Consider the following 25,530-nt stretch of genomic DNA (forward strand, 5'->3'; position numbering starts at 1 on the left):
GGAAGGAGAGGGGAAGGGAAGGGGAGAGGGAAGGGAAGGGGAGAGGGAAGGGAAGGTGATTCCCCCCCCCCTTTTATTCTAGGATAAGAGTGTTCATAACGACAAATATACTAAATGTGATTTTTAAAAATGTTAGCCTAGTCTTGTTCACTGGTTTTTGTGGAAGTCAAAGGCTATTTTGTTTTTGCTTCATTTTGGGTTTTTGTTTCCTTTTGTTTTGTTTTTGGGTGGGAGAGATGGATTTTTTTTTTTTAAACTGGCCTCACTATTTAGCCAAGGCTGATCTGGAACTATCTTCTCTTGTGGCTGTGATGTTGGCAGAAGTAAATCAGCACCAGTGATAAAGGCAACAGTTCTGAAGAACTAAGACTGGTTGGAGCCAGAGGAGAATTTTGGAAAATAGAATGGCTGTTTATATAATGTAATATTTATTTTATTTGATTAACACCTTCTTTTGACAAGGGCATTAAGGGAAGGAAACTTTTTTAATGGGGCATAAAATTTCTCTATAAATTCTTGTTTCTTTGAGGGAAATAATGAATTTCATAATATAATAAATTGTAATGCAAATAATATCTCACAGCTTATGTCATTTGCAAGTATTCACAAGTATATTTGTGAATAGGAAAAATGTTTTAAAAACTAAGACATTATGTAATGTATTGTAATTTTTATTTAAGAGATTTTCCAACAGAGATTTCCAACAGTTATAACAAAGCACAGTATTGTTGTCTGAGATTTAAAAAAAAAAAATCATTATACATAGAAAGTTCAAATGTCCAGGGCTGGGAAGGTGGCTCAGTGGTAGAGCACTTGCCTTGCATGCCTGAGGCCCTGGGTTTGATTCCTCAACACCACATAAGCAAAAAGAAAAAAAGCCAGAGGTAGCACTGTGGCTCAAGTGGTAGAGTGCTAGCCTTGAGCTGAAGAGCTGAGGGACAGTGCTCAGGCCCAGAGTTCAGGCCCCATGACCAGACCCCCCCCCCAAAAAAAAAGTTCAAATGTCCAGAGAAAAGTCTTTTTTCCCCTATTAGCATATAGTAGTTGTGTATGTGTGTGAGTGTATATGCACACCTGTATGTATGTGCACCTTTACTAGGGCTTAAACTCAGAGCCCCGGCATTGTCTCTTAGCTTTTTGTCCTCAGGGCTGGTGTTCTACTACTTGAGACACAATTTTACCAGGTTAATTAGAATAAGTCTCACAGACTTTCCTACCTGGACTGGCCTCAAACCTGTGATCCTCAGATCTCAGCCTCCTGAGGAAGCTAGTCTAATAGGTATGAGCCACCTGTGCAGGGTCAGCAAACATTAGTTTTACAAAGGTGACTTTTTTGTTGTCACATTTTCACACATGAGCACAAAGTCTCCCAATTAACCTCCCCCCTCTCTCTTTATTCCCTTTGTTTAAGCAATTTCAACAGTTTTCATCATTCTATTTTGCTACTCCTAACAAGACACTTTGATCATCCGCATTCATCCCCCGCACCTCGGATACTCACCCTCAAACAGCTTATTTTACAGAAAGAAAAAAAGAATCTTTGAAAGCAAATACATATTACTAAGAGACATTAAGTGTCACTGGTTTGAAATGTGTTTTTAAAAAGGAAATCTTACACGGATGCTGTTCTTAGATAAAAAAAAAAAGAATGTTGAAATAAATGAATCCCCTTTCTAGCATGACATACCTGTATTGCTCTGAAATTAAAACCTTTTCCAGGAGATCCCTAAGGTGCCAAGAAATTAAAAGAAAAAAGAAAGAAAGAAAGCCCGTTCCCGAGTTCTGGAGTTTGTCTTCTCTCGTTTGGAATATAATTTTCAAGCCCACACCTGTTGACACACATTGCCCGTAACACGGACCCGACCCCTTCTTGGAACAGAAAGTGGGCTGGCGAATCAGGCGAAGGTCTTGCTGGCTGCAGATGTTAATGGATGCGGTTGCCGGTAGCTGGGATTCAGACTCGGGGTCCTCTCCACTCCCCAAGCTCTTCAATCTGGCTCCTTCCCGAGGGACCCCAACACCTCCGGGTCCTTCTAGTGTCCCCGCCCCACCCCCTCCCGGGCTGCGGTTCCCGTCCTTTCTAAACGCTCTGCAGACAGGCATGGCCCAGGGCTCAGCCTAAGGTCCAGCAAGCAAACCAGCAGTCTTCGCACCCTACGGGGTTCCAGGGATCCGCACGAGCAAGTAATATGGTTCTTGGTACCAATAGCCCAAATTGTGACCATTCACTGTAGACAAGTTGTTCAAGCACTGCAGGACTTCGAATTAAACGTATTCGTGTATGTTTGATCATGCAGCCATTCCCCAAAATGTCTCAGCGCAGTAGTTACTCGTACAATACAGTTTTTACAAAGTAGAAGTATAAGGACACACAGAGAATTGAAAAACTAATTCTGCATTGGCCGGGAATCGAACCCGGGTCTCCCGCGTGGGAGGCGAGAATTCTGCCACTGAACCACCAATGCTCTCTCTTGGCTAGCTGTCGAAAAAAGATCTGGAATAACTGAAAACATACCCAAAAGGGAGAAAGGTTTTCATTGGATTGAGTTAGTTTGCGTTTATTTGGTGTGGTTTTTATAGTGTAAGCTAAAAACTGACAGACATCAAAACAAAATGCTGTTCAAGTCCCGCGACCGCCAAAAACAAAACAAAACGAAACCACAAATGCTTTCTGTTAAGTACATGTACTAGACAAAACTTTAAATATCAAAATACCCGATTTGTCTGATCCACACTTTCAGTTCACAAAAACCATTTTTTCAGGCTTCATAACAGTTTCTTTTAGAGGAAAAAAATATATAGGAAAATCACCAGGTCCCTTGAGTAATGATACTAAATCTTAAATTTTGAACCTCAAACAGCTGCCTTAGTGGTTCTGAGGGGGTCACCTAACCTGTGGGCTCCAGAAGAAAAATTCTAATCCAGGAAAGAAAGAAGGAAGTAGATGAAAAATTTAAATTCGAGGAAGAAGGAAACTTAGGGTCAGGACCAAGACAGAGATAATAAATTTTGGTTGATGATGTTAGTTCATGTGTAGCTGGATGTGTTATGTTCAGTTAAAACAAACAAACAAAAAAATACCCCCACCTTATCTAAAAAATAACAGAGCATAAAAGGACTGGAGATGTGGCCCAAGCAGTAGAGTTCCTGCCTAGCAAGCATGTTCTGAAATAGACAGAGCTCCAGATTTTCTCTCCTTTGGAACAGTTCCTGTTCTGAGGTCCCAAACCTCCTCTCTTCATGTGCAATTGAGTTGAGTCCTTGTGAAGCATGTATCCTATGTCCATAATGAACACATGACTGTTCAATTGATGACTTCTTGTCATAATAGCTATTGAAAAGTTATGTCATTTTTTGGATGACTCCTTTGGTTTCCCAAAAAAAAGTAAATGAAAGAAATACGCTAAAAGAAACTCTATTTTGAGCCTGATGCCAGTGGCTCATACTTGTAATCCTATCTATTCAAGAAACTGAGGTCTGAAGAGACCCCAGGTTGAGGCCAGTCAGGACAGAAGAGTTCATTAGACTTTACCCCAGAATAACTACCAGGGGAGGTGGGTTAGGTAGTAGGGAGGTAGTCTCACATAGTAGAAGGTTTTGAGTACAAATCTTCATAGCACTGGAAGAACAGGCACACTTTAAATTTCTTGGCTTCAGAAAGAGGCAACCTACACTCTGCAAACCCTTTTCTTTTTGGGGGGCTTTGCTATTGGTTTGAACTCAGGTTCTTGCACTCTCAATTGGAGCTTGGAGCTCCACCTCCAGCTTTTTGCTGGTTAATTGGGAGCTAAAAGGAGCCATGAATAGTAAGACTTTTATGCCCTGGCTGACTTCAAAATGAGATCCTCAGACCTCAGCCTCTTCTTGAGTAGCTAAGATTACAGGTGTAAGCCACCTGGAACACACATTTTTCTCCTTTTTTTGTTAAACTTGTTTCTTCTTGTTAAATCAAGGCTGGGGATGGTTAAGGGACTTGCGGTTTCCTGTTTATCTTCTCTTTCCTATCAGCAAATCATCCTAGCAATGATTTTTCACCCCAACAGTGACAGTTGTTTCTCTCCTCTCCTCCCCTCCTCTCCCCTCCCCTCCCTCCTCCCCCCTCTCCTCTCCCCCGTTTGAAATCTCAGAGGCAGCCTGGAGACAACCCCTCACAGCTACCAGCATCGGCCCTGGGCTTCCTCTCTTCAAAGACTCTTCTCTGAGTCTCCGTGGCATAGTGCTTCCCTTGAGCTCTAGAGACAACAACAATTTCCTCCTCAGATGTCAGACTTCAGCTATGTGGGATTCATCACCCAAATAATCAAGTTCTCTTAACCTAGGCCTCGTACTACTTTTGTTCCTCAACCCTAAACGGACCATTTCTTCCTACAGTTCTTAGGTTAGTTACCTCGTGCCCTTTCCTTTTCTGACCCGTGATGCCTGTTTAATTCCTTGTATAATTTTCTCTCTGGTGTACTGATGGGCATCTGCTTTGTTCTCGTAAGGCTATGTTGTTCCCATGGCCACTGACCACCCTCCCCTGAGGCCCCCTCCTGGCTCTCAGGAAAACCTCACCCCTGACCTTATCTGGAAGTGCAGGACTGCCAGCAGCATCAGTATTCCCCCACCATAAACCAGAAGCAGGACTGTTTGCACCATCAATTCCCAACAGAACAGATCCGATCATCAACTCCCAACGAGAGAGGACAAAGAAATTCCAAAGGGTCACGCTCTAGAATGTATAAAAACCTAAGCCTCCCACATTCCCTGCTCTTCGTTTCTCTGACCCTGCTCAGTGTTACATGGAGTCAGGCCCTCTGCAGCCATGACTAAAGCCTGTCCTGGTCTACTGAGGTCTCTGCCTTCTGTCTCTCCTCCTCTCGTCCACCTGCTCTTTCCTAACACTCATGACTCAGTTTCCTAATTTATATCTCCCCTCCTTCATATTTCTTTTTTGAATGACACAATACTACACACCAATTTACCTAGAATGATTGCCTCTAGTCAATCTGTGAAACAACTATTTTTTTCTTTTTTTTATCGTGAAAATACTGTACAGAGGGGTTACAATACATGGGCAAGATAATGAGTACATTTCTTATCAAGCATTGTAGCCTCCTCCTTTGTTTCCCCTTCCCATCCCATCCTCCCCCCACCTCCTGCACCCAACCCTCCTCCCCCCTCCACCAAAGTTGTAAAGTTTGTTTTCGACATATGACTTGTATGTCTCATTGATACAATGGGTCCACCTGTATCCCTATGTAAACGATTTGTTTTTTCCCTTCCCCTCCACAAATTATAACAACATCAAATACAGTGAAAGCAGGGGTTATACTGTGGGGGAGGGACATACAAAGAAACAAAGAAATAATCTTATGTGTTAGAAATGTGAAACAACTTTTAATTGCAAATCATTGTGACTTAGAAGAGCCATGAACAGTAACATTTGTAGACACATACCCAGTGAGGGGAATTGTAGGGTTGCACCATGTATAACTCTCAAATCTGCTGGGCATATTTGTCATTGCAATATTTTATAAAGCCTTCCTGTGTTTAGCTTTTATGTAGAGAAAGTCTTAAGAATTAAATACATTTAGATCTGTGGTAGGCACTGAATCTTCCCACATGGTCGGCAACTAACCCTTCTCTTTCTGCTCTGGCAGATAATAAATCTTCATAGGTACAAATTGAACTCATTTCTCTCATTTTTATTGATTGATTATAGAAATTTAGTTTATTTAATCTATATATGTTCTATTAGATATCTTGGATTAATTTTTCCCATTAAAATTTAAATAATGAAAACATCTAACCATGTATTTCCATTTAGTGGTAATGTTTTCAAATACAAAATCATTAAGTGAATATTTGTGTATAAAACACATGAGTCCAGAAACTTCCAAGAGGATTAATAAGCCTCCGATTTCTGATTTTGAATATGACTAAAAGAAGAGAAAATGCTAACCACTTGTGGATTTGTTTAATATTCATTATCAAGTATGTATTGATGGTCTGAGTGATCTTATACATCAAAATACAAATGGAGCAGGAGCAGTGATTTCTTTCCCCCGGAAAATGCTTATGCTTAGAGAATCAAAACATATTATGTATATGACATATATATATATATATATATTAAACAGACTTTTAAAAAGGATGCCTGGTAGGATAGTCTACGCTCCATACAAGTAACAACAGTAACACAGAAAAGGAGCAATTGGAATAGGCTACAAAAATCAAGAGGTTTTCTGAACAAGATCTTGAAGAAATATGAAAATAATCAAAAGAATTGCACAAGGAAACAAAATCATATGAGTAGATTACCCAACATTACCTCATTCTCATTCTCATCTTCTCCCCCTTAAGTTCCCCATTTCTCTTAAGCTACAGAGGTGAGCTTTTGGGGTTTTTTGTTTTAATGTTGAGGTTTTATATAACTATTGGGAAATGGGGAGGAAGAGAATGGTTTCTCTTTCAGTTAGAATTCATCCCAGTAGGGATCCTTCATAATTTAAAGGAAATAGTGCATTTGACTAGAGAATAGGCACTCAGTCACTAAAATGTAAGCCCAGAACTTAGAAGGCTACAGCAGGAAGATTGTGAAGTTCAATACCAGCCTAGGAAAGGAGGCCCTGACTAAAATGCCATAAACAAACTGAGCAGTGGAATGGGAAAGAATGCGGTTATAAATGCAGTTGTAATTTAGGAATCACTTCAATGGTTAGCATTTAGTTACTTAGGCTGCTGTAATGAAAAGGGATTCATTCAAGCCTTTGATACAGTTGTAGGCACCAACAAGAGACACAGTTTATTTGACACAGTCTGCTATAATCAGTTATTATTCTACATTAATTTTGTAGCATCTTCATGGAGTCAAGAGAGGAGAAGCCAGAGGACTCAATCTATAATGGTTTGAGCAGAAAAGCCAGCCAATCTGGAAATTTCGGCCTATAGAAATTGCAGATGTCAGGACAATCTGAGAAACACAAATCTGCCTGACAGGTTGGGGTCAGAAGACTACAAAAGAATGACAGGAAGTTTTTAAGGAAAAATGTCATAGATTCTTTTTTTGGGGGGGTCCGGTTGTGGGGCCTGAACTCTAGGCCTGGGTGCTGTCCCTCAAGCTCTTCAGCTCAAGGCTAGCATTCTACCACTTGAGCCACAGTGCCACTTCCAGCTTTTTTCTTTTTGCTTATGTGGTGCTGAGGAATCGAACCCAGAGCCTCATGCACACAAGGCAAGCGCTCTACCACTGAGCCATCTTCCCAGCCCCTGTTATAGATTCTTACCCAAGGAGTCAAAACCTAAGGAGCAGGGTTATTCATGACTGTTTCTTATATACATTAAAAGCATACTTCTAATTGAAAAAAAAAAAAAAGAAGGATAGGACACCAAATCACAACCTTACGGGTAACAGAAAAGAAACCCACCAATCAGAAAGCCATCCTCAAGGACTCCAAATGTCCCTATTTAAGGCCAATCTCCTAACAAGGAAGGTGGGCAAGATGGCAGAAATGGGTTGAAGTGTTGAAGTCTTTCTTGTCTTTTCTGTGGCATGTCTATGCCATGCCCTTTCTATCACCTTTACTTATTAGCACACCCTCCATGAATCTTTCTCTTGCCAGACACAAGGACTGAGGTTATTCAGCTGCCCTAAACTTTCTGGTAACATACTTAGTGCTTTGGCTGGAAAGTTAGGGATTAAACATGTCTTTTTCTGACTTGGGCTCATCAAATGGTTAGGGTAATATTAACTCTAGCTCAGACAGGGTCTTTACTGAGTTCTACCTTAATATCTTAAATAATAGTTAAGAGAAATGTCATCTCCCATTTCTTTTGAATACAAAAAGACTGTATTTACCCTCTGAAAATTCAGAAGATATACAACACGTATACTAGTTTACTACTAAGTGCTAGCCACTTAGATAGAAATGTGGTTAGTTTTTTATTTTTATTTTTTCCACATCCCTACTCCAAAGATTAATTTTCTCCCAAGAAGCCCCAGCTTTGATTCAATTTTGTCCTTATTCTCTTCCACATAATATAGTTGCTAATTGCTTGTGAGAAAGATTGAGAGACGCACACTTGGAGTTGGTTAGCTATAATTATGATTTTGTCAAGGCTTTAATCATTGTATCGCTGTGCACAAAGCTAGACTTGGAACTAGTTTATGTCTTATTTACTCTGTGTGCATATATATGTGTGTGTTTGTACCACTTACTTTTTGACCAAGAGGTTACTCACTTAGTTCCTTTTAGCTTTATCTCATGTGCAAAATTAACATAATAGTAACATATTCTTTTTTTTATTGTAGGTCATGGGACTTGAACTCTGGGCCAGGCACGGTCCCTCAGCTCTTCAGCTCAAGGTGAGGGCTCTACCAATTGAGCCACACTGCCACTTCCAGCTTTTTCTGCTTATGTGGTGCTGAGGAATGGAACCCAGGGCCTCATACATGTGAGGAAAGCACTCTACCACTGAGCCACCTTCCCAGTCCCAATAGTAACATATTCTTAAGAAAGTAAAATATTGAAATTTTCCAGCTTTGTTTGGATGGATGAATTGACTTTCAGTTCTGATTCTTTGTCTTTCCAGTGAATTTTATTTTCACTTCCTACTTAGAATCAGCTTACTGGCTTCAGAGGAAGAGAAACCAAACTTCGTGACAAGGAACGAGTCAGACTATGTGTGCCCAACTTACTCTTACACTGGATAAAACCCTAAAATTAAAGTCACTGTACAAAAATTTTTAAGGATGAGGACTTTCTTCGGCCCTTCCCCCAAGTACAATATTTTCATAAAATTATCTATGCACAATAGAGTCTTGCTGAGTCCACCAAGCCACACGTACCCCACTTTTAGGTCTGTAGTTTGAGAAAACCTGATGTGACTCCATGAAGCAATGGGGTCATACAGTAAAGGTTACTCATTGCCTAGCTTGTGTGCTTGAGAGATGATAGATAGATAGATAAATAGATAGATAGATAGATAGATAGATAGATAGATAGATAGATAGATAGATAGATTCTTAGGTACAAATCAAGTTCATGTTTAAAATATATATAATAAAACATAATGATCTGAGAATTTTAAGAGTTTTCTCTATAGAAAAAAATCTATAAGTCATAATAAATTTTAAAAGAAAACATATTATCATCTAAATTTAAAGAGAAAGGAACCCAATAAAATTTAACATTCATTTAGGAAAATTCATTTAGGAGCTCTAGAAGAAGTAAGCATTTTCCTGAAAAAAAAGTCTATCTAAAGCTTATATGAGAAGAGCCACATTAAGATTAGAAAGATAAACTAAAGCTAAATATGTGCAGATAATATGAATGTCTATAAAGAAACACAAAAGAATCTGTAAATAATATGATAAAGTATTACATTGTAATAAAATACCTGTATGTAAAAAATAAGTTCTTATTAACTTAAATGCATTTTCATTATGTCATTAATAAGCATTTAGAGAATGCAAACTATAAGTTGCCATGAATTAACAAAGACATGTGTATATGTATAAATATTATATATATCACTTTATTGTATTTCATAGAAGAATAGTTTTTTGTTTGTTCATTCAGGGTTTTGTTTTGCTTTTTACAAATTGAAGGTTTATGGCAACCCTGCAACAGTAAATCTCTGGTGATATTTTTCTAGTATCCTCATTTTATGTTTCTGTCACATTTTGGTATTTCTTGCAGTATTTGAAACTTCTTCATTATAGCTGTTGTAGCGATTAGCCAGTCATCTATGATCTTTGGTCTTTGATGTTACTACTGTCATTGTTTTGGGATACGTAAGCTGCATACACGTAGGATGTTGTATGTATTCTGACTGTTTAGGATGTTGTATGTATTCTGACTGTTCTGTTAGCTGGCTATTTCCTCAGCTCTTTCCCTCTCTCCAGTGAAAGGAAGATTCACAGGTCTCTGGCTTTAAATCAAAAGCTGGAAATGAGTAAGCTTACTGAAGAACGCTTGTTGGAGGGCTAGACAGGCTTAAATGTAGGCCACCTGCAGCAGTTAGCCAAGCTATAAGTATAAAGGAAAAGTTCTTGAAGGAAATTGAAAGTCCTACTCCAGTAGAAAATGGTGAAAAGTGGAGGTGTGGCTCAAGGGTAAAACACCAGCCTTAGGCAGGAAAAGCCAAACAGAAGCTTCAAGGCCCTGAGTTCAAGTCCCAGTACACACACTCTCTCTCTCTCTCTCTCTCTCACACACACACACACACACACAATGTGAGAAAGCAAAACAACCCTGTTGCTGGTGTATTTTAGTGGTCTGGAGAGAATATCAAATGAGCAATGTTTCCTTAAACCAAAGTTTAATCCAGAGCCAGGCCCACTTACTTCAGTTTTATGAGAACTGTGAGAGGTGAGAGGGCTGCAGAAGCAAAGTTTGCAGCCAGCAGAGGTTGGTTTAAGGGGAAAACACACAATCACTTGAAAGAGCAAAAGGAAGTAGCAAACCCTGATACAAAATTTACAGCTGATTATTGTTCAGCATCAATTACCATAGAGATAACAGTAGAACAGATAAGCAACAGATTCCCAACAGAGGTAAACAGATTTACCCAGGAGCCTGCAGGTGCTTTGATAGCAAGAGGGAAATCAATGCCTTTCTTCAAAGTCCACCCAGAGCTTCAAAGGATAGGCTATCTGCTCTTAGAGGCTAATGTAGCTGGTGGCTATAAATTGAAGCCAATGTTCATGTACAATTCTGAAAACCCTACTAAGTCTACTCTGCCTAAACTCTACAAAGGCACCAATAAGGCCTGCATAAAATATCACATTATGCAAGGTGATATGCAAATATTGTAATCTGACTGTTGAGATCGGCTCTGAAACAAAGATGTCTTTCAAAATATTTCATCTTCTTGTCAATGTACCTGGTCACTCAAGAGCTTGGCTGGGGATATGCAATGATATTAATTTTGTCTTCAGGCTTGCTAACACAGTAGCCCTTCTGTAGTCCATGGGCCAAGGAGTAGTTTTGACTTTCCAGTCTTATTATTTAAGAAATACATTTTCTAAAAGTATGTAACTACTCTGCTTAGAGATTCCGCTAATGAATCTGAACAAAGTAAAACTTTCCAGAAAAAGATTCATTATTCTAAATACCATTAATAATACTGGTGCTTTATGGGAGGAAGGCACAATTTTCAGCATGTATGGGAATTTAGAAAAAGGTAATTCTAACCCTTATGAATGTTTTTGAGAGGTTCAAGTCTTTAGCGCAAGGAACTGCAAAAACAAGAGTGCTAGAATTAAAAGTAGAACCTGAAGATAAGATTGGTGGGTAGTTGTGGGTACATACTGAGGCTTGAACTCAGGGCCTGGGCCTGGGCTGCTGTTCCTGAGATTTTGCACTCAAATGTTACCTCCACTTCTGGCTTTTCCTGGTCAATTTGAGATAGGAGTCTTTAAGGTTTGTCAGCCTGAGCTGGCTCTGAGCTGTAATCCTCAGATTGTAGTCTCTTGAGTAGCTAGGATTATAAGCATGATCTCTCATACCCTGCTTTTTCTTGGTTTTAGCAATAATATCTTCTGGCCACTTTTCATTTTTAACACCATTTGTAGGAGCAGTATTTTTTTTAATATACACTTTGAGGAACAATTTGAGGTTGGCTAAACTGTTCATGACTGCAGCTGATGACAATTTTGGTTGTGCCACTGAAATATCTCGTCACCTAGTAGTACAAATGAAACCTTGCTTATATCTTGTTTTTTGGATACAAGATTGGCTTAAATATTCTCCAAAACCTTCCTTACAATAATACCATCTACGGTTGCTTTAAGAACATTCTAAATATCATGTAAATAGATACTTAGGGAGATATGGAACAACTTCTACCACATCTCGAGAATTATTTTCCTGCCATGGGTCACCACCACTAAAAACCACATCTTATGTAGAGATTCCATAAATTTGAACTCATAGTTCACAGTTTCAATTTAGTTTTCAGAAGGTTGTCTTTGAAGGGTTTAGTTATATTTGCCACATTAATAATGGTGTAGGACTGCCTGGTAATGTCAGAAGAGATAATAGGTAACACTGAGATGTCTTGCAATGTGTTCTTGGCCACCCATTCACAGACATCAAGCTGACAAGTTCTTATTGCTTGTGCGTGAGTTATGGAAACTGTAAGGTATATTAAGTAGGTAGGTTTCATTAGGTAGCCAATGAAGAGAAAACCACACGCTATTCAGGCAGGAAAAGAAGTTTATTTACCAAACTGCTGCCCCTGCCATGCCTGGTGGAGAAGCATGACCGAAAGAGAAAACCCATCCCCAGGCCAGAATTTATGTAGGCTAGGGAAAGGTAGAGGTGTGGCCTGGTGGGGGAAAGGTATGGCCACACAGGATCTGGATGTGACCTCAGGACCCGAGACCCATGTTTGGTCAGATGGAAGGCAAGGGGGGGGGGGAGTCCAGGATGTAACCTAGCAGGAGGGGGAGGAGAAGGGTGTGACCGCTTCCAGCTGTGCCAGTTACCTAGGTAACACAGATACTGGTTGGAAACTTAGCCAAGAGGTGGGGAGGTGTCTGCCCTGGGTCTGCATGGCAGCCTTTTGATAATTATGAAAAAGGGTGAAGATTCTCTCAGGCTACTTCCTGCTGGCAAGGGGCATTGAATTAGGGTAAAAGGCAAGGTAGAGATGAGGTCCTCTCCCAGAGAAGGCAGCAGCAGCCCCTTGGTAGTAGTTCTTGAATGAAGTCTGGAAGAAGTCTCTTGAGGCAGGAGAGGCGAGGCAAAAAAAAAAAAAAAAATGCCAGAAAGCAAACAAATGGCAAGAGGAAGGGTTTGGGGAGGAAGAAAATTAAAAATTGGATGACTTGGCTAGAATGGCTAGTTCTTATCTCCTGCATTCCAGGCTGCCCTGGAGTTGGTAGAAATGTCCCTACCTACTTCTGGCATATGGCGACTAAGTAGGGGAGAGCGTCAGGTAACAAAGGCAAGAATGTAAATTCCTGTCCAGTTAGAAGATAGACAAGTATGGACATTAGATGGGCAGGCTTCTTACTTCTATTGACCTTCCGGCTCTGGTTAGTTTTGAAAGGGCAGGCACAAAGTGGCTGATGTGACATCATCTCTTACTCCTCTCCATGGTCCCTTGTTCCCCAGACTGGCTGGGTCTAGGTGCTCGTTGCTGGGATGGCTCGTCCCAGTTGGTATTCAAGGAGGTTTGAACTCAAGGCCTGGGCACTGTCCCTGAGCACTTCTGCTTGAGGCTAGCACTCTACCACTTGAGTCACAGTACCACTTTCAGTGTTTGGCTGGTTAATTAGCGATAATAGTCTCGTGAGCCATGCTTCAAGCCTGGCTCTTTGCCGGTTAGTTGGGAGGTGGAGTCTCAGGGACTTTTCCGCCCGGGCTGGTTTTGAACTGTAATCTTTGCCACAAAAATCCTTTATGATTTCCAATTAAAGCACAGGGAAATCAAACAGAAATAAGTAGCGCTTATCTGATCCTTATCAAGGAGCAGATATTCTGCCATGACAAAGCTCAGTAGATGTGATGAGAGTTTTAGCACAGATATAGTATTGTTTTCTGGTGACCCCAAGGGTGCTTAAGTTAACCAAAGTTCACAAGAGGTTCTCCTGGCCTACACTTGTTTCAGTTTCACTAACATAACAACATAGCCAGCCTTTTCCAGGTTAGGCTGGGTAAGATTACAAACCTAATATTACACAAAGAAAGTCACACAAGAGTCTTAGTTTTTACAAATCCAAAGCAATCTTTCACCAGGAATCAGCGGCAGGTGATGGAGTCAGGCACGAGTCCAGTCTACTTTTACCATGGTGGAAGTAGTCAGGATGGTCTAGTCAGGAGTGAGATTGTCTTCCAGATTGGAAGAGATGGACTGGATCTGGACTATGTATAGACTGGCTGGCACTGAACTACGAATTCAAACTGAACAAAATTCAGGAATCTCAGACCATTTAAGCCAAGTAACTTGATTACAATGCCAGATAAGTTTACACAGACACAGACATACACACATAGGCGTGTGTACACACATATACACACACTACACACTGTGCACATTAAGTTTTACAGCACGCAAAAATGAATAATGGCCATAGACTCTTGGAATTCCAGCAGTAAGATGACATTATTTTGCCCAATATTTTAGAACCACATGGTCAGTGCTAGAATAGGCAACACCAAACAAAAAAGGCAAAACTCAAACCCCAGTTTTTTTTTGACAATAATGTTTACTCATCTTTGCTAACAAAGCACATCAGATGATCCGGTTTCAGTTTCCAGGGCCTGTGAAAAGAGGTAGCAACTTGTTAGCAAAGCACATTAGAATAAATTGGTGGAGGAGTAGTAAGCTTGGTGGAAGGGTAAGGGTCAGATGAAGTCAAACCCTTAACCCAACACGTGGCCAAGATGGCGAACCCAAGATGGCGAATTTCTGATAAAGTCATGATGGTAACTGTGGGATCATGGTTTTGCTCATTTCCTGCATCAGAGTCGCAGCCACCATCTTTTTCCTGTGCTTCCTGTGTCACCTCCCAGGAGCCTTTTCATCCTCTCCCTAACTGTTCTTCCCATTTCTTCTTTTTAGCTGCATCCTGGTAATGCTGACCAATCTGTGGGCAGGCCATCTCCTGACACCCTGCCTTCATAATCAGCTGCTTCTGTGACACCTTCTGCAGTATAGACTTTGTCTTCATCATATGAATATGAATTTGTTTCTATGAAAGTATTTTTAATTTGCAACCTTATTATGTTTTGGGTTTACCTAGGGTCATCCACCATTATTCTCTCCCAGTGTTTCCCCCAGCACCTACCTACTTCTCTGCATTAACTCATTCAACTCTTAGATTTCATTGAGCTCTTAAATTATTCTTTTGAATTCTTTAGGCTTTTATCCACTTTGACATCTTTTGAATCTTCACTATGGATTATGCACTTTATCAGGTGACATACTAATTTGTTGATTTGGTTGTTGCTATTTTTTGTTGTTGTTGTTCTTTGTATTGATACTTGTGTATCCACAGTAGTCTCTTTGGTTGTGATTTGTGAGTTTTGGTACTACACATATGGTATTGGAGACAGGATCCAATGTCTCTGGCAAGTGTTGTAAGAATGAGGACAATGGTATTTCAGGCAGATGTAGAATGGGCAGCAGCATAAATAGGATATGTTCCTCTGTACTTCCTGCTACTATGGCAGTGGAGCCTCCCTATCTGGAGTAGGGATCTCCACAGGCACTGTTGATAGTAACTGTGTAACTGAAATAGATGTTCATGCTGATTTTTACCAAAAATGGAAGATTGATCCTTCCTGTATCCCCCTATCTAGAGGTGCAGAGGCTGGCTTGCATTGGAAGGATTTCCCTCATACACAGCCTAGAGGCAGGTGAGTCTTCTGCATTCCGATGACTAAACATTCACCAACTCTTGCATTCAGTATAAAAGTGGAACATTCCTAGATTCCTATGGCTCATGTCTATAATCCTAGCTACTTAGAAGGCTGAGATGTGAGGATCCCAATTCAAAGCCAGCCAGAGCAGGAAAATCTATAAGACTCCTTTAACTCCAGTTGATCATCAGAAAGCTGGAAGTGGAGCTGTGGCTCAAGTGGTAGTATGCTAGCTTTGAGCCAAAAAACTCAGGGACAGCACTCAAGCCCTTACTTCAAGGCCCAGGACTGGCATCCACATACCAATAAATAAATACATACATAAATACATAAATAAATACATAAATAAATAAAAGTGGAATTTTGCCATAGTCCTGCCCTGCCAAACAAAAATAGTAGAAGAATATAATCAGAATAGAATGCCATGAAAAGTTTAGCTCTTCCCTTGGATTCAGAAAGTTCTTAACCCCCAAACTAAAGGGTTGGCCACATATGTAGGGTTATGACAACAGAGAAAGCATGCTTTGAGAATTAGGGATGTATTTTCCAGAAAAGGAACATGGTGAAAATGGTCAGAAATGTCAATTTCCTTCCTCTTTTCTAATTTTGGCTTTGAGAGCCCCCAGCAGAAACTCTTCAATGTCTTGCCCATGACAGATGCCATTGTTCCTATCAGAGTGGACAGAACAATGTGGCTCCTGACGGTTCTGCTCCTGTGCGGTAAGTTGGCTTCAGAGCGGGTGACTACAAGGGCGTAGGTTCCGACTATGAGAGTCAAGGTTATTTGTCTCTTTTAAATATGGTAGGCTAGAATTCATGAGTATGGAGACAACTCTGTTGTATCTGTGATCTGATGGCTTACTGGGGCTGATTTAATAAAAAGATGGAAAAGGGTCCCTGAAGTAGCACTAAGTCTGGAAGCTTCCTACCAAAATAAAGGCTCAATACCAGGCACTGGTGACTCATAGCCATAACCTGAGCTTCTCAAGAGGCTGAGATCCGAGGTTCACAATTCAAAGCCAGCCTGGGCAGAAAAGTGCATGAGATTTTTTTAAATCTCCAATTAACCACTAAAAAGCCAGAAGTGGAACTGTGGTTCAAGCTGTGATATCAGTACATAATTAATTAACCAATTGATTAAAATAATAAAGCCTCAGCAATAATAACCATCAGGTCCGTTGGTATTTGATTTTGAGAGAAATAAAAAACCAAAACAACACAGACTCTGAGGAGATCTAAGACAGCACTTCAATACACATTAATTCTATCTTCCCAGAGACCCTTTCCTTGTCATCTCCCGTTAGCTGACTTTGTTCTCTGGTCTCTTACAGTTCCAGTCTATGGACAAGTGGGTAAGTGACTTCTAACCCAACTTCTCCTCTTATGCTGCATTCCTACTTCCCAAAGAAGGGTCTCATTAACCTAAAGATGCAAGTGTAGGGAGAAGACAGACAGGAGATAGATTTATATGTAAAACCTCCCATATCTTAAGTGGGATTTTACTAAGATAAAATGTTAATAGTGAGGGGCTGGAAAGGTGGCTCAGTGGTAGAGTGCTTGCCTTGCATGCCTGAGGCCCTGGGTTCGATTCTCAGCACCACATAAGCAAAAAGAAAAAAGCCGGAAGTGATGCTGTGGTTCAAGTGGTAGAGTGCTAGCCTTGAGCTGAAGAGCTGAGGGACAGCATCCAGGCCCAGAGTTCAAGCCCCACCACCAGACCAAAAAAAATGGTTAAAATGTTGATAGTGGGCTTGAACTCAGGGCTTGAGCTCCCAATTGAATCGTTTTGCTCAAGGCTCACACTCTACCACTTGAGTCACAGCTCCACTTCTAGCCTTTTGCTGATTTATTGGAGCTCAGACCTTTCTGCCCAGGCTAGCTTTGAATGAGATCCTCAAATCTCAGCCTCTAGAGTAGCAAGGATTATATATAGGTATGAGCTACCAGTACCTATCTGTAAAACTTTGGTATTAAAACTTTCCTCCTAAAGATTCTAAATGAGCTTTGGCTACTGAACCAAATGGCTTAGTATATATAAAAGAGAGCAGGCAAAGGCTAGAATCACAGACACACAGAAGCCGCTTGGTCAAGTTTTCTAGCATGCTCCAAATCAGTCCCCTTTACAAGAAAGCTAAGTCGGTGTGCTCTCCTCAGTCAGAGAGAGCCAGGCAGGTTTTGAAGGTTTGAAAGGGTGACATTAAAGCCTCCATTTCCAGTGCTGAGGCCAATAAAGTTCACAATTTACCCACAGACTCAGTCTAGCACAGCAGCAACCACAGACACGGACTTCAGTCTGTTTGCCCTCATTGAAAGTCCTGCTTTGGACAGATGGGTATTTCCTAAATCCCCAAGGCTCAGGTTATAACGTAAGGGCTTGGATAGAACTCTCTACAGCAGGGTCTGGACACAAAGAAAGGCTGCCTGCCTGCCACAGCCTGATCTCAAACTAGTCTAAGGATGCAGTTTATCCTGTGCTAGCCTCAAGTCCTTCCAGGCACATACAGCCCATCCTTTGACTCTACTTGGGTTGTTTGACTCTACTTGGGTTGTTTTTTCGTTTTGTTTTGTTTTGCCTTTGTACGTGTTTGTGTTTTTGTTTTACCCCCAAGCAGACCCCACAAGGGCAGTGATCACCTTGCGGCCTCCATGGGTCAGTGTGTTCCAAGAGGAAAGTGTTACCTTCAACTGTGAAGGGCCTGGGAACAGCTCCACCCAGTGGTTTCTCAATGGCACAGCCATTCAGACCTCGAGTCCCACATACAACATCACTGAGGCCAGGCCCAATGACAGTGGAGAATATAGGTGTCAGACATCTCTCTCAAGACTAAGTGACCCTGTGCAGTTAGAAGTTCACAAAGGTAAGTATGGCATAGAGCAGAAAGGCTGAAGTCACAGAGCCTTCCTCAATGTGGATGCTATCTGTGTGTGTGTGTGTGTATGTGTGTGTGTGTTAGATGTCTGATCATGAAATTCCTAGGTCTCAAAGTATGTATATATTCAATTTTAGCAAATATTGCTGATCAGGTTTTCAAAGTAGTTTGAACCAATTTATACTTCCATAGAATATGAGAGTTTGGGATCTTACCCATCTTAGTTGTATTTTCTACAGTTTTTTGTTTTTGTCATTTTAGTAGCTGATGGTCTTAATTTGTATTTTCATGGTGGTTTAACAGTATTGACCAATTTTCATATGTTAATGAACTATTTGGATATCCTGTCAATATCTAGGTCATTTTTACCATTTTTTTTTTCTGGACGTGGGGCCCGAACTCTGGGCCTGGGCGCTGTCCCTCAGCTCTTCAGCTCAAGGCTAGCACTCTACCACTTGAGCCACAGCGCCACTTCCGGCTTTTTTCTTTTTGCTTATGTGGTGTTGAGGAATCGAACCCAGGGCCTCATGAATGCAAGGCAAGCACTGTGCCACTGAGCCACCTTCCCAGCCAATTTTTACCATTTTTAAAATGTGTCGCTTGTTTTCTAATTAGCTTACGGGAACTCTTTATTTATTTTGGATATAGGTTCTTTGTCAAGTGTTGCAAATATCTTCTAAGACTGGGTTGTTTTTCACAACCATATTTCTTTTTTTTTTTTCAGTCATGAGTCTTGAACTCGGCCTGGGCACTGAGCTCTTCAGCTCAAGGCTAGTGTTCTACCACTTGAGCCACAGCGCCACTTCCGAATTTTTCTGCTTATGTGGTTCTGAGGAATTGAACCCAGGGCCTCATGCGAGGCAAGCACTCTACCACGGAGCCACCTTCCCAACACACAAAGATATTTCTTTCAGTGAAAGAAATGACTTAATATGATTATAGTACAATATACCAAGGTTTTTGGTTAGTGTTCTTTACAGCCTATATAAAAATTATATTGTCATAATTACTAACAGAAGAATTCATCACAGATACATTGGCATTCCAAATTGTGGATGCTAAGACCAAGAAAATATACTTGGTTAATGTAGGAATTGTTAGTGTTCCAATCATGATGCTTAGAATGAATGGCCTCTTCCTACTCTAATGTCATGAAGATGTAGAAATGGTTTTGAATAGTAAATTAGCAAGATATATATGCAAAATTTTCATCCCATACATTTTTATATAAAATACTCATCATTCAAGGCTTTTTTTTGGGGGGGGGGAATGTGTGTGTTGTGTATGTGTGTGTGTGAGTGTTTGCGCGCGTGTGCACGTGCACTAGGAATCAGGGCCTAGAAGCGGTTTCTTTTTTTTTTTTTTCCCTGTTTTATCCAGTTCCCTTAGTTTTTTTCACTCAAAGCATTCTACCAATTGAGCCACACCTCCACTTCTGGTTTATTACTGATTTATTAGAGATAAGTCTTATGGACTTTTCTATCCAGCAGAGATTTCAACTGTGATCCTCAGATCCTAAGGAACTAGGATTACTAGGATTATAGGTGTAAGCCACCAACACCTGACTAAGATTTTTTTTAATTCCATCATAGTTTTATTGCATCATCATCATCATCATCATTATTGCCAGTCCTAGGGCTTAAACTCTGGGCCTGAACTTCATTTGCTCAAGGCTTGAACCCTACCACTTGAGCCACAGGACTACTTACAGCTTTTTCTGAGTAGTATATTGGAGATAAGTCTCACAGACTTTCTTGCCTGGGCTGGCTTCAAACTTGAATCCCAAGATCTCAGCCTTCTGAGTAACTAGGATTACAGCCATGAGACACAAGTGCCTGGCTTCTTTTTTTTTTCTTTCTTTCTTCTTTTTGGTCAGTCATGGTGCCTGAACTCTGGGCTTGGGCACTGTCCCTCAGCTCTTCAGCTCAAGGCAAGCGCTCTACCACTTGAGCCACAGCACCACTTCCAGTTTTCTAGTGGTTTATTGGAGGTAAGAATCTCATGGACTTTCCTGCCCAGGCTGGCTTTGAACCGTGATCCTCTCAGCCTCCTTTGTAGCTAGGATTACAGGCATGAGCCACTGGCACTCGGCTTCTTTTTCTTTTCTTTTCTTTCTTGCCATTTATGGGGCTTCAACTCAGGGTGCCTGAACACTGTTTATGAGCTTCTTTGGATCAAGGCTAGTGCTCTACCACTTGAACCACAGCACTACTTCAGGCTTTTTTTTTTTTCTGTTTATGTGGTACTGAGGAATCAAACCTGGGGCTTCATGCATGATAGGCAAGCACTCTACCACTGAGCCACCTTCCCAGCCCTCCTTTTCCTTTTTGTTGTTGTTGCTCATGAAAAAAATCTAAAAGCCTTTGGGAAGTAGCTTCTTGTGACTGATTTTTGTGGGATATGATGGTCACCTCTAATTTTAAATATGATACCAATTCTCAGCATTTGTTGAAAATTGTTTTGTGGTTAAACTAACATATGATCAGATTTTATAACCATACATATATGTTTGGAAAGTATCTAAATTTTCTCTTTCAGAGCATGCCTCAAGATTGATTAACCATGGCATTTAATTTTGTGTGTGTTTTTGAAAGTGTCTGATGGAGGTATCTTAAAATCTCCCACTATGTTTTGGATCTATAACACAAAGATGCCTGTGTATATGCGTGGACAGTGTCGTCCTGGAGCACTTCTTGGTTGGGGACAGGAATAGAGACAAGAAGAGTCTTGGGTATAATAGAGTCACTATGGCAGTACCCAAGACTACAAAAATAATGCTGCATACAGCACTGGAACACCTGCCTTCTAATCTTAGATAAATTCTGAAGGGTGAAATCCCTTACCATCTTCTTCTCATCCCCTCCCCCCAAACTTTCATCTTGATTTAGATAATCCAACAGTCCCTGTCCCTGGGGAAGGAAAAAGTAAAGGCCACATTTGGGGTGATGTCCAGGGATTTACAAAGAAGGGCAGGCCCATTTGACTCGGAGATTATGTTTTCCTGTGCTATCCCTGACTTGCCCATGTGTGAATATTTCTATCAACTTGGCAGGGTGTACATGTCTACACGTTTGCCATTCTGTATCTCTAGCTTAGGGTATGTGCTCCTATTAACAATTTGTTTCAGACGTTATAGCAAATTATTGTCAATTACAAACTTAGCTACAAACTTAAAGCTACAGGCATTTATGTCCCAGTTTCCAGGGGTCAGATGCAGCTGTGCAGCTTAGCTGGCTGCAACTGGATTGCTGACGGGGTTGTTGTGTTCCTTTTTCCCCTTCTTCCAAGCTCGTAAGATTATTAGTAGAGTGCAGTTCCTTGCGGTGATAGGACTGACGATCCTGCTCTCTTGCTTGCTGTCAGCTGTCACCTAATGGTCTCTGCCATGTAGACTCATCAGCTCTTTCACATACGGCAGCTTACTGCTTCAAGGTCAGCTGGGAGAGCTCATCCAGTCTGCTATGGAAGCGTCTTCCATAATAAAACAAACACAAGAGTGGCCTTTGTCATATCCTGTAGGTCAGAAGAGAATCACAGACCCTAGCTACACTGAAAGGGCTTTTACAAGTATGAGACTCATTGTGGCCATCTTAGAATTTTGTCTATGACATAGAATGAACTGTGTTTGTCCCACCCAATTGCTGAGATCTGGAAAGAGAAGACAACAAGGGGTCATAGACATAACTACAGGTCAACATTTTTTTTTCTTTCTACCAAAACTAGATATTAGATTGGGGAGGGGGATGGAGGGAGGATGGGATGGGAAGGGGAAACAAGGGAGAAGGCTACAATGCTTGATAAGAAATGTACTCATTATCTTGCTCATGTAATTGTAACCCCTCTGTACAGTATTTTCACAATAAAAAATTATTTTTAAAAAAACACTAGATATTAGAGCCATGGAAACAAGGCTCAGATAAAGGAGCATTTTGAATGTGGAATGCTGCCAGAAGAAAAGATAAAATGCTCAGTGCCAAGCTTCGGTTTCCTCCTTCTTCCTCAAAGCTAAGTGAACATTTCAATTCCATCCTTTCCAGACTGGCTGCTGCTCCAGCCCACTGCCAGAGTCTTGACTGAAGGGCAGAATCTGACCTTGAGATGCCACGGCTGGAAGGACAAGCAGGTGTACAATGTGCTTTTCTACCAGAATGGCAAAACCTTTAAGTTTTCTCCTCGAGATTCTGAACTCACAATTCTGAAAACCAATGTGAGCCACAGTGGCAACTATCATTGCTCCGGCAAGGGAAGACAGCGCTTCAAATCAGCCGGAACGTCTATCACTGTAAACGGTATTGTGTCTCAATAGTTAAGAGAGCCATCATCATCTTAAGGACCAAAAAAGGCATTCAAAATATCTCAAGCCCTCAAATGTATGAGTGAAGCAGCTGAGATCCAGGGAAGCAAACTGACTCACTAAAGGCCCCACGATGACTATTAGGCTGGGTAGGACCAGAGGTCACTGGGGTCAATGGACTCCAGTCCACTGCCCTCCCCACTATACCAAATGGCATGCCCATAATTGTAGAAGCTGTTGCCAAAAATCAGAGTTAGCTGAGTGCTGGTAGTTCATTCTTGGGATTCTAGCTACTTAGGGGGCTGAGACCTGAGGATTGTGGCTTGAAGCCAACCCAGGCAAGAAAGTCAGTGAGACTCTTATCTCCAATAAATGAGCATAAAAAAAGAGCCAGCAGTAGTGGTTCAAGTAGTAGAGCGCTAGCCTTGAACAAAAGAAGCTCGGGGATAGCACCTAGGTCCTGAGTTCAAACCTCAGGACTGGTACCCAAAAATATCAGAGCATTATATCTAATAATAATATTTATTTCATCAGTTTTATTTTACTGACAAAGATCAGAAACTCACTCAGTGTAGTCAGGAGAGTGATTAGGAAATAATCCAATCAGATTTCATTAAAGTTCCATAAAAATAGAAAGCAGATAACCACTAAGAATTGGTTCTGCATACTTTCCATTTCCTTTTCTCTCTCAGGGACAATGTGGTCTCACTGGTCTTACTTCTAAGCATTTAAAACTAAGCAGTGTCCTGTGTTCCAGTGTGAACATGACTCTGGTTTGATGCTTTCATGCTTTTCCTCTTAGTATGCACAATTCCAACTTTCTTCTTTAAAAAAAAAAGTGTTTTCCTGTGGGAAAGAAATTATTGTCCTGGATTTTCTCTTGAATCAGGGACACAAGTAATGAGTCACTGAACTGGCAAGTGTGTAAGGGAGTGTGTATTCTGGTAGTGGTATGACTATAGCTTGAATAGCATGGTCCTTCAGGGAAGTGTGCACAGGTCAAGGTCTTCTTCTCAACAAGCTGCAAGCAAGATGGCAACCATAGTTCTGCCTGTTTGAAAATCCCAAGAGTACCTCTCTATTGCCAGTGGGAACAAATATACCAAATGGAAGTATTTGCTTAGGGCAGGTTTCCTAAATGGGAAGAGGGTATGGCTGTTGTGGAAAGACAGCTGACACTGAAGCAGGCAGCTCTAACATTTCTCAACTATCTCTTTAGAACTATTTCCAGCTCCAGTGCTCACAGCATCCTTGTCATCCCCCCTTCTAGAGGGGCATCTGGTCAACCTGAGCTGTGAAACGCAGTTGCAGCCTGGGCTGCAGCTTTATTTCTCCTTCTACCTGGGCAACAAGACCCTGCAGGATAGGAACACATCCTCTGAGTACCAGATACTGACTGCTAGAAGAGAAGACTCTGGGTTCTACTGGTGTGAGGCTGCCACAAAAGATGGAAGTATCATTAAGCGCAGCCCTGAGCTGGAGCTTCAAGTGCTTGGTGAGTGAAAATGACGGAGAGAGACTGGCTTAGGAGAAGGGGGTCTCACTTGGGGCTGGGCTGGGGTCGAGGGTTTCAGGATTTCAGGGCCTAGCTAGAAAGAGGAAATCTCTCTAGGAAAAAGCCCTGGATTTAGAAATGCACTATTCTCACTAGCTTTATCAAACTTCTCTCATCGTTGACCTTTTTTTAAAAAAATTTCATCTCATCCTTCTTTTTTCTTCTTATTCATCTTCTATTCTCACTCCTCCCAATCTTACCTCCCTTCTCTCCTCCCCTTTTCCCTCTCTCTTACAGTCTCATCAACAATATGTTGAGTTCCTCCTGCTGACTGCCATGGGTCTGGAACTATAAAGACACCAGGGTGTAGCTTTTGATCCAACGGGCACAAATGGCGGGCTTAGGAGAGTGACTTTAAGGACTGCACATAATTTCCTGCCCATGTGTTGATATCTAATTGTGAGCTCCTTCTGGGGGAAAAACTGTTTAGGAAAATAAATTTAATCTTCAAGATCATTTAAGCGTTCAATAAGCATAGAGAGAGCAGTATCTCTGACACTAAGTCTGCTGACAGTACCCTAGCAGTTAAATCTCTTCCAGGAAGAGTTCACTAGGTATCCCCGCTGGTGTTCCCAATAGTTCCATTTGTGTGCTGAACTTCCCAGTGTCTCTTCCAGGAACAGGCACCCTAGGCCTCCCTCAAATAACTTACCTCTAAATAGTATCTCTTCTATTTGCCTTTTTTTTTTTTCCTGTTTCAGGACTCCAGTCACCAATTCCTGTCTGGTTTCACATCCTTTTCTATCCGTCACTGGGAATCATGTTTTTGGTGGACACTGTTCTCTGCTTGAAAACACAGAAAGAACTGCAAAGAAAGAAAGAATGGGATTTAGACGTCTTTCTGGCTTTTGATGACGGAAAGAAAGTAACTTCTTACCTCCAAGAGGATCGACGATCAGAAGAGGAGGTGAAATGCTAAGAAAAAGGGAAAAGCCATAGCCCAAGAAGCCCAGAGAATAGCAGTCCTAGCTCAGTGGGTAGCCACAGATCTGACCAGCCCCTACCCCTTCCTCTCTGTGGGCACTGTAGAATACAAACATTCAGAAGTTGACTGATACTAAAACTGTGGGTCCCATGGCATATAACTTCTTTTTTGCACATTCATATAATTTTTTATTACAGTATATTGCTACAATTCAGTTTTGTTGTTAATTACTGTCACCAATTCTTTACTGTGTATAATTTATTCATTAAACTTTGTTATACATATATACATATAGGAAAAAAGAGTATATATAGGGTTTAATACTGTCAGTTTCTGGGGCTGGGAAGGTGGCTCAGTGGTAGAGCGCTTGCCTTGCAAGCCTGAGGCCCTGGGTTCGATTCCTCAGCACCACATAAGAAAAAAGAAAAAAGCCGGAAGTGGCACTGTGGCTCAAGTGGTAGAGCGCTATCCTTGAGCTCAAGAGCTGAGGGACAGCGCCCAGGCCCAGAGTTCAAGCCCCACGACTTGAC

The 25,530-nt window shown here is 41.2% G+C and overlaps 1 protein-coding gene and 1 non-coding gene across 4 annotated transcripts; one reads left to right on the forward strand and one right to left on the reverse strand.

Annotated features, from left to right (window-relative positions):
• Positions 1-2,394: 2,394 nt before the first annotated feature.
• On the reverse strand, positions 2,395-2,465 carry Trnag-ccc. The gene has a single exon. It is a non-coding gene; the product is annotated as a tRNA-Gly (tRNA).
• Positions 2,466-16,005: 13,540 nt separating this feature from the next.
• LOC105984812 (high affinity immunoglobulin gamma Fc receptor I-like) lies at positions 16,006-25,214 on the forward strand. 3 transcript variants are annotated; one of them, XM_013015118.1, is made up of 7 exons: positions 16,006-16,076; positions 16,688-16,708; positions 17,966-18,214; positions 20,821-20,832; positions 22,264-22,515; positions 23,740-24,015; positions 24,777-25,214. In XM_013015118.1, the coding sequence occupies exons 1-7, from the start codon at positions 16,007-16,009 to the stop codon at positions 24,992-24,994; spliced, it is 1,098 nt and encodes a 365-aa protein (XP_012870572.1). In that variant the 5' UTR covers position 16,006; the 3' UTR covers positions 24,995-25,214. The 3 variants fall into 3 exon arrangements, with proteins under 3 accessions (XP_012870572.1, XP_012870573.1, XP_012870574.1); XM_013015119.1 differs by lacking the exon at positions 20,821-20,832; XM_013015120.1 differs by lacking the exon at positions 20,821-20,832 and having other exon boundaries at positions 17,969-18,214.
• The last annotated feature ends 316 nt before the right edge of the window (positions 25,215-25,530 follow it).

This window comes from Dipodomys ordii, unplaced genomic scaffold (genome assembly GCF_000151885.1).
Source record: "Dipodomys ordii isolate 6190 unplaced genomic scaffold, Dord_2.0 Scaffold26, whole genome shotgun sequence".
Lineage (NCBI taxonomy): Eukaryota > Metazoa > Chordata > Mammalia > Rodentia > Heteromyidae > Dipodomys > Dipodomys ordii.